This window comes from Pholcus phalangioides, unplaced genomic scaffold (assembly GCF_987345545.1).
Source record: "Pholcus phalangioides strain wild (caught in Gottingen) unplaced genomic scaffold, Ppha-v1.0 ptg000001l_1, whole genome shotgun sequence".
NCBI lineage: Eukaryota > Metazoa > Arthropoda > Arachnida > Araneae > Pholcidae > Pholcus > Pholcus phalangioides.
Window position 1 is genome coordinate 7,519,398 of NW_028301594.1, and position 16,712 is coordinate 7,536,109.

A 16,712-nucleotide genomic window follows, 5' to 3' on the forward strand; every position below is an offset into this window, starting at 1 on the left:
AGGAGTTGTCAAACCCAGGGCAGGAGGTAGGTGTCAAGGGTGCCCGTACATTGTCTACGTATTTACACTCATGGAGGGGGGAGAGGGTGGTAGAGTCACTATTTTAACCCTATCTTAAAATTTAATAAATTTCTTGATTTTTTTATGCAAAAGTTATGAGTTTTAGGCTTTGAAGGTCACTATCACAAACAGCAAAAGATGAAGACTCCCTTCCTCCACTATTTAGAGTAGGATTTTTTTAACGGGCCTTCTAGATTGGTTTTCTAATCATTTGTGCGTGTGCGTGCGTGGAAGAGAATTTTAAATTACATGATGTGACCCTTGAACTTTTACGCTGGAGACCTATAAGTCTTTTTTTTTTTGTCGGGGTGTGCAGATATTTAAAGGTGCCGCATTGCATGTAGGAAATTCGTATTAGGACGCATTGCAAAAAGAAAACCCTTTTTGGGATACAATATAGAAAGGAAAACCATTTTGGCATTGCTAAAAGAAAACCCATTTTTAGAACGATTTGCAAGAGGAAAATCAATCCATTTTGGACTGCATTATAAGAAGGAAAACCCATTCTGGACTGCAATGAAAGGTGGGAAACCGTTTTGGTCATACTAAAAATGCAAAATATAGCTGATGAAATCAAATTTACAGTTTCAAAACCCAGTGAACGCAACTTATAATAGAAGCTTTAGTCTGATGGTACGTGTTTTTATTAGATATGATATAGCGATCTCTTGAAGTTCGCAATAACGAGGTGTAACTGTAAAACTAAAACAGCTGAGTAGAGGTACTGTATATCAAAATGGGAAGAGCTTACCTTGAGCGTAATGACTTCACTGTGGTCCAGTACAACGTCCGGCTGTTTGTCCAAGCAACAGACATAAAACATAGTGTCGTAGCGTCTGTGGCCCACGGAGGTCGGCGTCAGCCAGTCCCACCACTCGTGTAGTGACCAGATATCGGGACAAACGTTCGCTTCGAGACAGAAGTCCGTGAAGGCCAGCGGATCCTTCCTGATCTTTTCCTGCCACGCGGCCAAGTCTATATCCTCGTAGAGAGTCTTCGAAGAGGAGTTTTTGCCGGATTTTGGTCTTAACCGCGTCATCAGCAGCACTCCGGTCTCTTCGAAGGTCTCGCGTATGGCAGCTATCCGTAACGCGACGTCCGGTGGCAAGGGGTCCTGATTCGGGGTGACGTTGGCACACGCCAGCGTGACGGACTCGGTTATCATGCACGGTCTGGGCCCGTCCACTTTGTTGGCGAATTTCTGTATCGAGTCGCGGTTGACTCCCTGGGCGTCAAACACTTCGTACCATCTTGGCGAATAGTCGCTGAGCTCCGCTAGTCCACCGGGGAACACAAAGGCGTTGGCCATGAAAGAGCTCAGGCTGCTTCTCTTCACCATCAGCAACCTGTAGTCACAGTGGTTCCTGGCTGCCAGGTCGACGTTGGACGATCTCGCTCGTCTTAACATAATGGCTAAGTTGTTTCCGACCAATTCCTGGAGCGTGGCTCGGACGACTATTATCACACTGGCCGCTTCTTTCCATGGCGGGATGTTTTCCATTTCTGAAAAGAGAAGACGAACAATTTAAAATTGGATAGTCAAAGATACAGAATACCTTCTTAATAGACACCCCCCTCAGATGCGGTCACCCCTCTTTTACTGCGAAATAATAATCTTCTCTTGTATAATAAAAGTATGCAGTTCAAAGCCCCTGATTAACGGTCACCCTCTTTTTGCATTTTAGACATTTTTTTTGGGCCCTCTTGAGCCATGATTTATAAATTTTGGGGTGTGGGGAGAGTTGGTGTTCAAAAAGCGTAACATTATTAAAGAATGTGCAGATATGCTGCAAAATATCTACATGAACAATATTAACTCACCAAACAAAAATTAATGAAAATTTAGAGTTGATAAAATTTGAAATTAGTGAAAGAAATATTTAATTCCAGAATTTATAAAAGAAATAACTAAAACCTAATGAGAGTTAATAATAATCCCAGAATCGATGGAAATTCAGAATTTATGAAAGAAAAAAATTTTAGAATTAGCGAAAGTCACCAATATTTTATGGGATCCTTTTTGATTCGGGTGGACCAGGGTTCAGGACCCATCAGCACAACCATTGAGATAACATTGACTGGTTTCACAAATTTTGAAAATTGAGAATAAGGACTTACTGGGAAATTTTGAAAACCAAGCATTTTGTTATTTAGGAATATTCAATGAGCATTTTTTAAAATTCGGAATGGGTCGCAAAGTTAATAGGGATGTTGATTTTGGGTCGCGGTTAAAAAAGGTCAAGATCCTTTGGTACAACAAAAAAAATCGTACTGATATGGCTACGGAATATCAGAGAAATATGAAATCTCATGCAAAATAAATAAATGAATAAGATAAATAAACAAAACCGGCCATAATGAAGATTTTACGCCAACGACAGTCGCAAAAATATCCATATAAGTACGTTTTTCTCGGAACAAAAGATTAAAGAAAACTACAGAGTATTCATTTATTTCGCAATCCTCTGTATATCAAGAAAACCAGCAGAAGAGGCCAAGAACCCAAATAAGAAGGGCAACGAGAAGAATAAAAATAATAATGGACCAGTCACTGACCGAATTATTCCATCAGCTGGACACAGTTTCGGTCGTGGCTTCGCTGGCGGGCAGAGGAAGGTCTCGGAATCTTACATAAGCGAAAACGTGACAAGATTTCTCGAGCACGCGATCTTTTCCGAACGGAATGTAGTAGTAATAATAATAACGATAACAACTGTCTTTACGTGAGTAAATGTAGCAAAAATGGTTGCACTGCCAATAAATAAATAAAAAAAACTCTTGAACTGAATCCTTTTGAATTCTCGGTGACAGCCACCGGAAGAAAATTCCTTCGAATTCGGATAATTTCTTGGAAACTGTTCCACAAACACGGCCGTCTCAAGGACTAGGGGCGCTTTTAAAATAGCAAATATTATTACCATGAAGATGATTCATTTTTGACATTTCAGCACGAATTTTTAAAGGAAAGGATCACCATTTACTGGTTTTTAATTTATGAAAAATATGTATTTCTTCCTCCTTACATTTTTTGGAAGGTCAGGTCATCAACCTCTGTTGTTGCTGATTCTGAGCGATTTTCATGAATTTACATCACAAGTTTTAAATGTTAAAATAATTGTAAAAATCATGAAAAATTATGTTAGATAAGTTGAGGAAGATAAGAATAAAATTTTCCATAAAAAGGGTTCATATAGTCAGACCAGGTCTCTATTTCTCCATAGGTAAGGGAAGCAATCACAATGAGCCCCAAAATTTCAATAACTTATGCTAACTAATAGAACCGGACCTGGTTATTTTGCGGCCCTCTAAAAATTTTATATACATTCCGTAAGGGGTGTGTCGGCTCTGGCGTAAACTCGAGCGAGGATTAACTTATTTTAATTTTCACCGAAAATCAATTTACGGGATCCTCTTAAAGTCCTAACTCTGAGCTTGTAAATCCTGTGTCGCGGATTTTTCCATATACAAGACCATCTTGCCTGCCTGGTTGAGAAGGGCCCCAGTATTAACCCTTTCCGCGGCATAGTGGAAATTATCAAACCTCTCTCTAAAATTACATATTTTCCTCAATGAAGTAGGCTTTCTTCCGATTTTTTTTATAGATGCAAAGTAAGGGGGCTACAGAGAAAATTGTTCCAGTGACAAATCAACTTCACAAAATATCTTTACTTGCTAATGCTAAAACAAGAAGCTTTTAAGGAGGCGAGATATCTCGTCAATGCTGCTGAAAAGGTTAACGAGATAATATACAAAACAAAATTATGTCTGACACATAAAAGATTCTGAATTGTGGTGTCTCGCACGCCAAGTCAGTTGGAAACAGGATCCCAAAGAATCTCTTTGCCCGGAAGCTAACGATGGTGTCAGGATTATGGTAGAGGATGACAAAGCTCTTACTTAGGAACCTCATTTTTATCGACCATCCATACTTTCAAGGTTTTTAAATTCATTTCTAGAAATCAGTGGCACAGCCAAATAAAGGTTTAGGTTTGGGGCCCTGTCAAATATCAATGCCCCATTCACAAACCATGTGCGCCAAAGGTTTTTTTCTAATGATCATGTTTGTACTTTGTTCTTCTATGCGTACAAAAACTCAAAATACTCGTAACGTAATAAGTATATCATAGTCTAGTTTCAAGGCTCCTTATATTTTACGGCCCGGTATGATAGCGACCTTCGCAATCAAGTGTGTGTGTGTGTGTGTGTGTGTGATGTCACTCCTCACTATCCATGCGAAGATTTTAACTGCTGGCTGATGCTAAGATGAATTCTCAGGAAATAAAGTTTAACTACCTCTACTGCAATGGTTTTCAAACTTTTTTTACCAGTGGCTGCCTTGGCCTTGTCATCGTTTATCCACGGCTGTCCAGAATGGTCTAGAAATGAATCATTTCAAAGCACCGAACAGGCACACATCAATACACCTACTCTTCGCGACATCTCTGCCAGAGGTTGGTGGCACTCTTAGGAGCCGCGAGCACACTTTCAGAACCACTGCTCTACGGGAATCGAACTCACGTCCTCTCGCGTGCTGAGCGCGCGCGCTAAACCAGTATGCTACAGAAGCAATGAACTTCTTTCCTTAGAACTTATATGCGCTGAATGCAGGATCGTGCATGGACGACTGGTGGGTTCGATTTCTTGTAGAGGCAGTGGAATTTTTTTCCTGAATTCATCTTCGTATCAGCCAGCTGTTAAAACCTTCGTATGAATAAAGGAGTGTGACGTCATCTTCAGATAAGTCACCATCAGGTGGTCATTGTAGCTGAGTTGGGTCTGACTCTCCATCTACGGTCCCGTTCAGCGCATACAACCTCTAGGGAAAGAAGTTCGTTTCTTCTGTAGTATACTGGTCTAGTGCGCTCGTCCAAAATGCGAGAAGTCCTGAGTTTGCCACAGAGAGAGCCAGTTGAATTTTCTTTCTTAAATTCTTCGCACATCAGCCAGCTGTTAAAACGTCCGTATAGTCGTGGAGGCTCTGTAATGTTCGATGTGCTGAATCCCCCCCCCCCCCGCAATACAAAGTTGGATCGATTTAGAAAAGAATTATCCTACGAATCTCAATACATTATCAGGAAGTATGAAGATTATATTGATAACGTGACGATTTTCTCAAACTAGTTAGTCTTGATCAGAGGAAGAAACAAAAAGCTTCCAAGATAATGACTACGGCGCAAGGCAAAACCTAAACCGGAAGGTGAACGAGTTCTCAGAAAATACTGACGTAACTTTGCCACGAGGAACTACATATTTACTCATCATAGGAGTTAATTCATTTTTAATGAGGTAGGTGAAAGATCTCTAATTGAGTTTGGATGAATGAGTAACCAGGAAGAGAGATATCGTGGCTTATGCAATGAAATCGAATAAGTCCATGCTTCTGGCTTTTCATGTTTCAATCACTAGATCTGAACTATTAATTCGAAATCAATATTTGGGGAGAGGATAGTTCGATTATAACTACTACGTAACCTTTGTGAAAGAGTCTCTTCTCTATGGGGTGAAATTTTTCTGGTCTTGAGTCCGGATAGAGACTATCTCTTCTGAGGAATTTTTTTTTTTGAGGATGGGGTATCTTTGATGAATTTTTCGGCGTGTAAATTTTTAAATAAATAAAGGGTGAAAAGTCACTGCCATTTTTTTTTAGAAATTAAACTTTTCTAAATCCTCTGAAACTACCTAAATTTTCAGTAATAAAGCCATGGCTTATACAGGGTGTGTAGGTAACAGAGAGAATAGCATTTTACTGGTGAACCGTTGATTTTATAGGCATACTTCCAATTAGAAAAGTATCCAAATAACGTGTAGTACTCTACTATGTCATTTATGTTGCAAGAGGTTGTATAGTTATTGAAATAAAAAAAAAATTAAATTTTCATACGAACATCCTGTGCTGAAAAACCCAATTAGAAAGTTCCTGTTCTGTTTCAAAGTGAAATATTCACTGAGATATTCAAATTCGAAAAACGGAGGATAGTTTGGAAAGAAACAGCATTAAATGTGGGTAAAACGGTTTTTACGAAATATTATACTTCGTGTATTTGTGAAATGAAAATCGAAGTTTGGATATCTGACGATTTGTTAGAATTTTCTGAATTTTAAAAATTTGAAAAAAGATAAATTTCAAATTAAAAATTTCAGAAAAAAGGGATAAATTTAATTTTTTTTAAATACTTCTCATCGGTCAATTGTTAAATCGGAGGTTCATTTTACCCAAATATGTGTAGGAAAGATTTCTACAAAATTTCAGAGTTTTTGGTGCTGTATTTTTTTTTAACCTTACGGATGATCCATAAAAATTTCAGAAATTCGATGTGAGAAAAATACGTCCAAAGTTTGGTTCTTGAATACTTTTACACTGTAATTCATTATTTTATTTTTTGAAAGAACCGATCAACACTGAATTTTTTTCATTTGATTTGCAAAAGTCATTTCTGAAAAATGGAATCATTTTGAAGCCTTAGAGATCGCGACACCCTTCAAATTAAGAGCAAAGGTCCAGAAAAAACAAGATCCATCACTAAGAAATTTTCTAGAAAGTTATTTTATAATTTTGCATAGAAATCTCGAATAATTTCTAAAACAAAACAATTTTACGATCCCAATCATAACTTCTTCATTTGACGCAACATCCTTTATAGGAAATTCAGATTAACTTATACAAACTAATTGCTTACTGATAGTCACAAAATACCAAAAAGAACTTACCCGACATGGAATAGAACAAAAAAAATTTGAAAATCCAAAAAGTTAAAAAAAAAAAAAATACAAGATGCAACAGAAACAACTAAATGGACGATGATACTAAGATGAAGCACATGTTCCGCTGAATAACCGTTCTCTGTTATCGTTAATCCTCAGGTCACACACGTCACTGTTTCTCATTTCGTTTCCCCAATAAAGATTCATGGATGAAATCTCAGCATGAAAATGACGACTAACACCACATTCACGGAACATGCCTTTATTTCAGCACACTGTCGAAAAGTAAACGGACCGACTCAAGAGGAAGTCGTAAACACCTATCTCTCGATACCGTTATGGATGATGCCAATCAGCAAGCAGCCTCTCTCATCCGCATCCAACAACACACTAGTCTGGAGTCCTGTCTCCAAGAACTCGATTTTAACACTAACAAAAAGTTCATCGCCAAGATTTCCGCCAAGACAAGATCGGAATCTTTACAGACTATATGACATTTTCTTTTTCTTACTTTTTACTTCTGCCATTGTTGTATTCGCCCTATATATACTGTTCTTATTCGAGAGAAACTCTTCGTGATTGGCTTCGAGTTCGAGACGTTTCATTTCAATTATAAAAGTCGATTGAGTAACGGCAATGAATTAACGGCACGGAATCGCGGGCGAATATAATGAAACAGGATATTGATTCCAACATTACACAACGGATAATTATCTATTGCGGGATGATTCCTGGTGTAGATCGATTGCCCTGACGCTGAATCATCTTTCAGAAAGAATAAGCAGATATTGCCCACATCTCAATTTCAGAAAGATGGGTCATTTACCCTCGTCCTTTGATTTTTTTTTAACACGGCAGGTAAAATTTTCATCTAAATTTTTGTTTGGCAGATTATTCTTACTCGAACCGCAAGCGAAACAGTCATCCATCCCTCTTTTTCTTATGTAGACATGCCCAAGGCCTGATTTCCGCATGGGCAAGTGGGGCAATTTGCCCAGGGCCTCTATAACTTTGGAGCCCCAAAATTCAAACAACATATATTCACTGAATAATGAAACATCTTTGACCCTTGTTATAAGAACCTCCTAATTCCTATTTTGCCCAAGTTCTCTTCGTATTGAAAATGGGTCCCGGACATGCCAACATTAACACGAAGGTCCTCTTCAGTGATGGATTTTGAGATTTACCAAGAAGATTGGCAACCCCCCCCCCCCCACCAAGGAAAAAATAATCATAGCCCAATAAAAAATTTTCGGGCAATGGATTTGTCCAGCCCTGGTTTGCGCTCAAAACATTAAAAAAAAAATTCCACAATGAACAAGTTTTTTTTAACGTTATTTCAATGGTTCAGCCTCATGAAAGTAGACGAGGCATAGTATTAACCGATATTTCACTGCATCGATAATTTTATAAGTGGGCATAACATCAAAATAATTAATTATTTTTTTGAGAACTTGATTTCTTAGATAGGAAAAACGATAAAAAGTGCAAAAATACAGCCAAAATTTATAGTACGTGTAAAATTAGAAAGTAGTATTTAAAGTTGACGATAGATAGCGCTAAAATCGTGACTAATTTATTTGCGCACGCACAAAATCGAAACCGAAACCAACCCGAAATGGAACAAAATTTGTCCCCCACAACAAAATAAGCAAAAAAAAACTGATTAACCAATATTTGCTACGATCTCTCTACGATTGAGTTCAACGGCAATAATTTTGATTAAAATAATAACTTTCAACATAAATCTCTCTCTCCCAACAGAAGAGATAAATGTATTTATATTCCTATATAATATGCCTCTATTCAGAAATTAACGTTTTAAGTCACCAGCAGAGGACGCTAGTAAAAATAAGACAAAATAACTGCCACGGAGATTTTAATCATGATCATCAACACTTTCAGGGACAAGTAAAAGTTATGATCGCCATAAAAATCAATATTAATCTTAGAATGGTACCTAGGGAAATCTATGCTTAATGATGCCCATACTACGTCTCTCAGACGCGTAGGTACCATTCAAGGGTTGAAACTGCCAATTTTATTGCGTTATATTGTATTTATCGTGGAAATGTAGAAATTTAAAAGAATTTTCTGCAACATCAAAATTTTAAAAATTCTATTGAATTGTTACTTTTGAAATCTTGACATTGCTTGGGTATAGGGACCGAAAAAATGATGTATAAAATGTTAAGCCGGGAGGTGGATCTACATGCAATACATGTATGATATACATACATCTATTGTCATTTTATAATACATACATGTATTGTCATTTTATAATACATGCACGTATTGACTTCAACCTACTATATCAAGCATGAAAATCAAAATGTGCTTCTCTATATGATGTTTTGATGCTCAACTGCATAAAATCAAGTAGTTTTCTCAAATACATAAGGGTGAAAACTTTAGCTTGTTTCACCTAAAATAACTCGTAAACCGTTGGCTTTCGAAACATGCACACTTAATTAGAAAAAGTGTTCAAATAACGTGCCCATCTCAGCTGTGTCATTTATTTTTTTTACTAAGGGACGTACTATATGCACCGAGATACAAAATTTAGTTATTTATACAATCCCCCATCCTCCTGAGTCCATCAACAGAACGTTGTTACTCTGTCTCTCCCGAGTCCAACAAAAAAACATGTTTTTAAATGCAATACCTCACTGAGATATTTTAATTCAAAAACGCTGAAAATGAGAGGAAAAGAACAGCATACGAAGCATAGAATGAGGTTGTCCGTTAGTCTGTGCGATTCTTTCCCTCATTTTCAGCAATTTTTAACACAAATATCTCAGCGAATATTGCTCTTAGAAACGTGGAACTTTTTTATTGAGCTCGGAAAGCCAGGGCAACAACAAGTTAGAGGACAGAGGCAATGTATAATAAACCTAAGTTTTGCATAATACGGTACGTATACGACCCTTCGTCAAATAAATGACACGTCTAAAATGGGCACGTTATTTAAATGCTTTTTCTAACTGATAGCACGTTTCTATAGTCAACGGTTTACGAGTTATTTGAGGTGAAACAGGCTAAAGTTTTCACCCCGTATATTTCCAATGACCAATAAATTACATCTAATGGCTGTATTCATCAATAAAGTTTATTCGTAATCGCAGGTTAAATGATTAGTGATCGAAACGGATTGGTTAAATTCAGGATTGTAACCAATCCGTGTCGATCTTTAATTTTTTAACCCGTGATTGCAGTTAAACTCTTTCGGTGAATACAGCCGTAAGTAGGCCCGTAATTAAAACCTTTTTTGGAGACTATAAAACAGATAAGTTGATAACATTAATCCTTGAACTTTTTTCGAAATATCTGGCACCTGTAAAGGTATTAATTTCTACATTTCTTTAATCTCAATTTGTTTCCTCCGTGATCGTCTGAGGAAGTCACCACGTTGATTACTTAGGAAATTGTTTATATGTCTTTGAAAACCTACCACTGAAGAAGGGAAATATCATGTGTTTCAAAAAGTCATAGATGAAGTCAAACGATTAAAATTAGCTAAATAAAATTTCTGACCATGAGCAGAAAAGTTCATACAATCTCTGGAATTCCGTTATCAGTTCCGAACTACCAAGGTGATGCTCATGTTTTCAAGCTTCCAAACTTGGTATGAAAATGATAACACATGAGCAAGCAGTGTGTGTGTGAGAGTGCTTTGGGTAAAATATTTGCTCTAATGATTTGTCACGGGAAATCATCGAGGGAAAATGTTTTCGGTAGTGTCACTAAAACTTAATGGGCCGTATTAAAATGGATTCGATAATAGCCTATATAATGATTCATAAGAGAAATAACATAAATGGGCATTTCACGAAGTGTCCGAAAGGAATAGAAATTCTCTGGTCGAAGTTGAAATTAGAAAAATACCTCCTATTTTTTTTAATACCATATACAATATAGATGAATGAAGAAATATGAAAGAGTAAATAAACCTTGCCCAATAATACTCAGAAGCCACGAGCGAAAAAGGCAAATAATGTGCGGAAAAATGAAAATTCCTATAATTTGTATTTTTTTTTTTGTATATTTACCTTTTTTCGATGGTAGCTTCCGAGTATATGAAAAAATAGAGAAATTCAACAAAAACACCAAAAAAGGGAGAAATTCATCTGTGGCAGTAACATTGCCGTAAAATAATTACTGGGAGGAACGATATTCCATTGAGCGTCAGTATAGCCGAGTTCAACTGAATTTGCAAACTGGAAGCTTAAGGATATCCCAAGGGCATTTGATCTTGCGGCAGCATTGCTATTCTAGAATATTAAGAGCTATGTGCTAAAAAAATCAAACAAACGCGGTAAAGCATTGTGGACTGAATGATTAATCGTGTTCGATGGTAAGGGGGGGGGGGAGTGCTGCTAAACCTCATATTGCACATTAATTCATGAACAGTCTTTGACTTAACACCCAGTTCTATTAATTCATTTTTTTTCCACAGAGGTCTCACCTTGGCTCTCTGCGGTAAACCTCAATAAGGAAATGGCCTCCACCCATCACAATGGCCACTTCTTTAGTCGAGAAACTGGTTCCCATTGAGTTTTTCTTTTTCCCCTTCATTCAGTTAAAAATGAATTAAGACGGAGAGAAGAATGCTAATTTAATTCATTTTTTTTAAATAAACAACTTTTCGTTTTCACAGTCTATAAAACAACAACGCACCAACTGACACTGTGCTATTAATGGTATCCTATTGAATAAAGTTGAAGAATTACTAATTTGAATATCCTTATATCCGTAGACAGAAAAGTAATGAATATTAATTAGTATATTTTTTCATGGCCAATTTTTTAAATCTGGCCAGTTCGTGAAATGGCCGGCCACTTTTATAAGCGTCTTGTAAATTTTCTGATGTTTTTCCTCCATTTACGTAAGAGCAAAAGCTAATACAGTAAAACCCCTCTTAACGGACACCCCTCAGATGTGGTCGCCCCTCTTTTACTATCAAATAATAATTTCCCCTTTTGTCATAAATATAAGCATTTCAAACCCCTGATTAACCGTCACCTCTCTTTTACGGACGAATTACAACGATACTCGATAGAACGATAAATCCCGCTTGATGTTTTTTCGTGGTTCATAGAGTATTGTTGTATAGAGATATCACGATGATACATGACATGACATGACCGCTGACCGCCCAGAGACTCCATTGAGCATGATACAGTATTTTCCAGGTCTCATCGTTAGAATCCAGGTTCAAATCTCGTTGACGGCGCAATGGTGGTCATGTAAAGTTGGTTTCCTGCGGTTTTCCCAGCGTGAATGTGAGCTGGTCTTCCATTTGAAAAGTCTCTCCGTAGAGAGCAGGCAGACGTACAACACAATACTTATATAACATGAAAAGTTCAAGCATTGGCCATCTTTACTTCAAAAATATGGAAGACAGATCAAAGCCTGGTGCTGTGGAAGATGGCAGCACCAGCAGAACGCTAAGCAAGCAAAACTCTGACAACATAAATACGTTAGGGCCACGCACGCACGCACACACAACACGTTCCAGCATGCCGATTCGATAGAAATTCTGCAGATGAGTGTGTACGCCGGGTCATACAATTTTTGTTGTACATTGTACCAAGTATGTTAATAAGCTTTTCATATAGCCCGCGATAGTAGCAACCAGTCCCGATGGTCCTACATCTCGTATCGCTTCGTCAGATTTGCACTGGCATTATCAGCAGCATCGAGCCCCCGAACTTAAGCCTACTTGGCCCCAAAAGATCAGGTCAAGTGGGTGCATCTAGAAACTAGCATATGTCCGGAGGATATCGGTTTTGAAGGAGTTTGTACGATATTTCATACAAGTGATCATTATTCCATTGATGTTCTGGATTCGAAGTTTTGTATTGGCTTAATGGTTTGAAAATGCGGCCCAGGTTTGAATTAGTGTGGTCATAACTCATAGGTCCACCCGAGCACGGCCCGGGAGTGCTCATGATATTTAGATCTGGTTACAATTTTCCAGTATGACATTTTACTGCCGAACCGTTGATTCTAGAGGCATACTTCAATTAGAAAAAGTTTCCAAATAGGGTGTAGTACTCAGATATGTCATTCATGTTTCAAGGGGGTTGCATAGGTATTAAAATAAACAAATTAACTTTTTATACAGTCTCCGTGTACCCCAAAACCCAATTAGAAAGTTGTTGTCCTGCCTCTCCTGATGCCAAAAAAAAAATCCATGTCTCCAAGTGCAATATTCACTAAGATATTCGAATTCGAAAAATGGAGGAAAGTTGACAAAAACAGCGTTAAATGGGGGAAAAACCGTTTTACCCGCATTTAACGCTGTTTTTTCCCCAAATTTCCTCCGTTCTTCGAATTCGTATATCTCAGTTAGTAATTTTTTTCAGTTTTAATTTTTTTTTTTAATAACTATACAACTCCTTTCAAAATAAATGACATATCTGAGTACTACACGCTATTTGTAAACTTTTTCTAATTGAAAGTATGCCTCTAGGATCAACGATTCACCAGTAAAGTGTCATACCCCCCCCCCTCCTTCCCGTTTGCTATGCACCCTGTATAAGCAAGAAGGTAAAAGTAGTTCTAACCAGGTGGGAGGCCCTCAAATCATATCACTTTGTGCTGGGGCCTATGATGCTCTCACGATTGACCTGGTTCGAACGTAAAAACTCTATAGTAATCAATGTAATGTGTTTTATATCGAATCGAATATTTACGGACTATACAATTTTTTCATTGTATATGAAACCAAGTATCTTTTTCTTTCAAACCGAACACGAGTCCGGTGTATTGTGAAGCGTGAGTGTGCGTGTATCTAACGGTCTAATTACGTATGTAGTGTTGTGTCTGTTTTTAGTGCTGAGATCTATATTTCAAAGTGCGAGTAATATTTCAGTAATGATTGCGTAATATTTGTACTGTTGTAGGCCTGTTGTCTGTCATCCTGTGGCGAGACTTTTTAATGGAGAGGCTCACATTACCACAGAAAACCAACTTCAGAAATTGAATATCTGATGCACTATAAAATTTAAATTTAAAATTAATCAGTTATTTTCTGGACCATCCAACAGCATCATTTTCGAGACTAATATGGAAGCTGAATGTGACTTGGACTTTCTCAGCATTCAATTGGAAAATAAAAGTAGTTAAAAAGGCATTCAATGGAAATTTTATGGCTTTTCACTGCCCATAAATTTAACGAGCAAGAGCAGCGCGTATTGATTATTTTTACTAAATTAAAGAGTATCTTAAGATTTATTGTCATTTTTCTGAAATTTTATGGCAATCGGAAGCCAACGTGTGTTGAACTTACAATTCAAACTTATTACTGCTATTTTTTACGAATCTTCGGGGGGGGGGGGGGGGGAGAATTGTCGGCCAAATGTCCGCGATGATCTATGTGTTGTACTTAGACATTGAATGGTAATTGCGAATTCTGTATGTCTATTGGAAACCGACAGAATGACCTTTCTTTTAAAATGTGAACATTAATTTAAATATTCATATAGTATACACAGAAGTGATGAAAAAATATATTACATTGAATATTATTAAAGATTATTTTATCACCACCTTCAGTTGTTATGGAGAGGTCTTTCTCCGACAACTTCCTCAATTATGAAGTCAAAGTTTAAATACGAACACAAAAGCTGAAATAAACGGGTTTTATATTATAATAAGATAGCGATCTTGCTATGGGTGAAATTTTTGGCATATTTTTTGAAATTTTTATCTTGAACATGATAATGCGTATTTGAACGGTGACCCTACATATAAATCCCACATACACTGTATATATATATATTCTTCTCAAAAGACAGGCTAATAACCCGGATGTGGCTTGGAATTTCCTATAACCACGTAAATTATGCAATAAAAGTCATTAGAAGGGCGTTCTTTGAACATCTCAATGAGTTTTACTGCGCATGAACTAAACGAGTAGGAGAATGGTATAGAAACAAACTCTTCGGGGTACGAATTCTGATATATATTGGCATTTTATGGTTTTTTAACACAATCGGAAGCCAATAAGTATTTACGTCATCGTACAAGATTAGCTTTAAAATAAAAATTTTTGTAGAATGTTTTTGGAAAATTCTCAGTTAGTGTCAGTGAGAATCCGTAAAATTTCATCGTGATCGAAAAGGGGTTAAATAAGTTCTATGTGAAACTTCTAAGAACATTGAATTAACGGGTGTCTCGATCCCCATGAAGTCAATTTTTCAGAAATTACTTTGAAAAGCACTCCATTTTGACGCAAACCAAATGGAAAACATTTTGTATTAATACGTCAATTTTTTTTCTTCTAAAATCGAAAAGAAAAGAATTATAGTGTAAATGTATATATACAAGAAACAAAAAAAAAACCACTTCAAAACGCGATTTTCTTAGATTAGATTGCAGTTTTTAAGCTTGTCCGTAAGATTAAAACAAAACAACTGCTTCCGAAATTTCTGAAATTTTGTAGGGATTATTTCTACATTTTTCCGTAAAACAAAGTGTTGAATGTGAGTATCTTATCATTCGTTAGAATTTTATGAATTTCAAAAGTTTGAAAATAAAGAAGATAAATGTCAAAAGTCTGAGTTCAACATTTTTTTAACAATGATTTTCATTAGTCAATTGCTGAATCGGAAGCTCATTTTACTTGCAATTAATGAATAAACATTCCTACAAAAATTTCGGACTTCTTTTTCATTCAACAACAACAACAACAATAAAAACATGACTAGCAAAAACTTGTACAAAAACATAAAAACAGAAACACAAGAAATGCATGAATTAGGAATGATTTCACATTCACTCTGCGACCCCAAGGGACTAGGGTGTCCTTCCAGTAGGTCCACAAAAAATAATCGAATATCTGCAAGTCAAATGGCAAACCGTCATAAATTTTTCAAAATTAGTTAATCGATGGTTAGGGTTATGGAATTGATTTCACTTAACATCTCTTTTTTTTTCTTTTTTAAATATAAAGTAACAGAATAAGTTGCATTTGATGAGCTAAAAAAATTCAGAATTTCGATTTGAGAAAAACAACTTCAAAAAATTTGTTTCTTGAATACTTTCACACTGTCATCCATTACCTCTCTATTTCACATTTCATCAAAATAAAAGTACTTTGAAAGAACCAATTGACCGATTGATACGAAATTTTTCGCATTTGATTTGCAATTGAATGAAATATTTTTAAACTTATTTTTGCTTTCAAAAAACGCCAATATTTTGAAGCTTCAGAGGTCATGACACCTCTTAATTAAATATTAAATCAGCAAATCAATTAACAGGATTTCGGGAAAACAAATACTATCTATGAAAAAAAAAAAACTTGCAACTATATATTCAATGAAGTTCACAAAAAATAAACGTCTGACCTCGTACATTTCTTTTAAATAAATATATAATTGTGCTCGTGGAGCGATCGGAAAGTTTTTAGTACGTGAGATTGACATGTTCGTACCAGGAAGTTGTAATCTTTCATGTTTACATACTTCAAGGGGCAAAAAAAAAAAAATCATACTTAGTTTCTATAATATCAATTATAATACCGTGTGTATGCTTTTCCAGCAAAACTTTCTTCAAATACTGTTTTAACAAGACGAGAGACGGATTTCTCCCCCCCCCCCCTCTCTTTTTCTTGTTTCGAAAAGAAATTTTACAGAATTAGGAAAAAAATGAATGCAACAAGAATACGTGTTGTATCAGGAAGAATGTGCCGTATTGTGATTCACTGCTCAAGTGTGAACTTGACACATATTTAAAACAGCCTTGGTAATGTTTTTTTCTGTTTCTCTCACATCTTCAAGTGATCTGGAGCGTTGAGTGCAAAAGGTTTGAGAAATATCACCTTTCTCGTCTTTTCTTTTTCCTCGTTTAGTGCAGCATTCAATGCCTTGAATCCCTTTTCATTGATTTAAAAAAAAAAAAATTAATCATTGCTTTTAAAAAATTACTGTGAATGGTTATTT

General features: G+C 36.4%; 1 protein-coding gene across 6 annotated transcripts in view; it reads right to left on the reverse strand.

The window, feature by feature from the left end:
- The window catches only part of LOC149089787 (acyl-coenzyme A diphosphatase NUDT19-like), a 53,677-nt gene that overhangs the window by 9,437 nt on the left and 27,528 nt on the right, over positions 1-16,712 (reverse strand). For 5 of the 6 annotated variants that reach the window (XM_089247464.1, XM_089247446.1, XM_089247473.1 and 2 more), the window contains exon 2: positions 812-1,563. In XM_089247464.1, the coding sequence (XP_089103590.1) occupies positions 812-1,563 (752 nt within the window). Of the gene's footprint in view, positions 1-811; positions 1,564-6,768; positions 7,169-16,712 lie in introns of those variants that run through there. The other variant, XM_089247479.1, reaches the window with a different exon arrangement.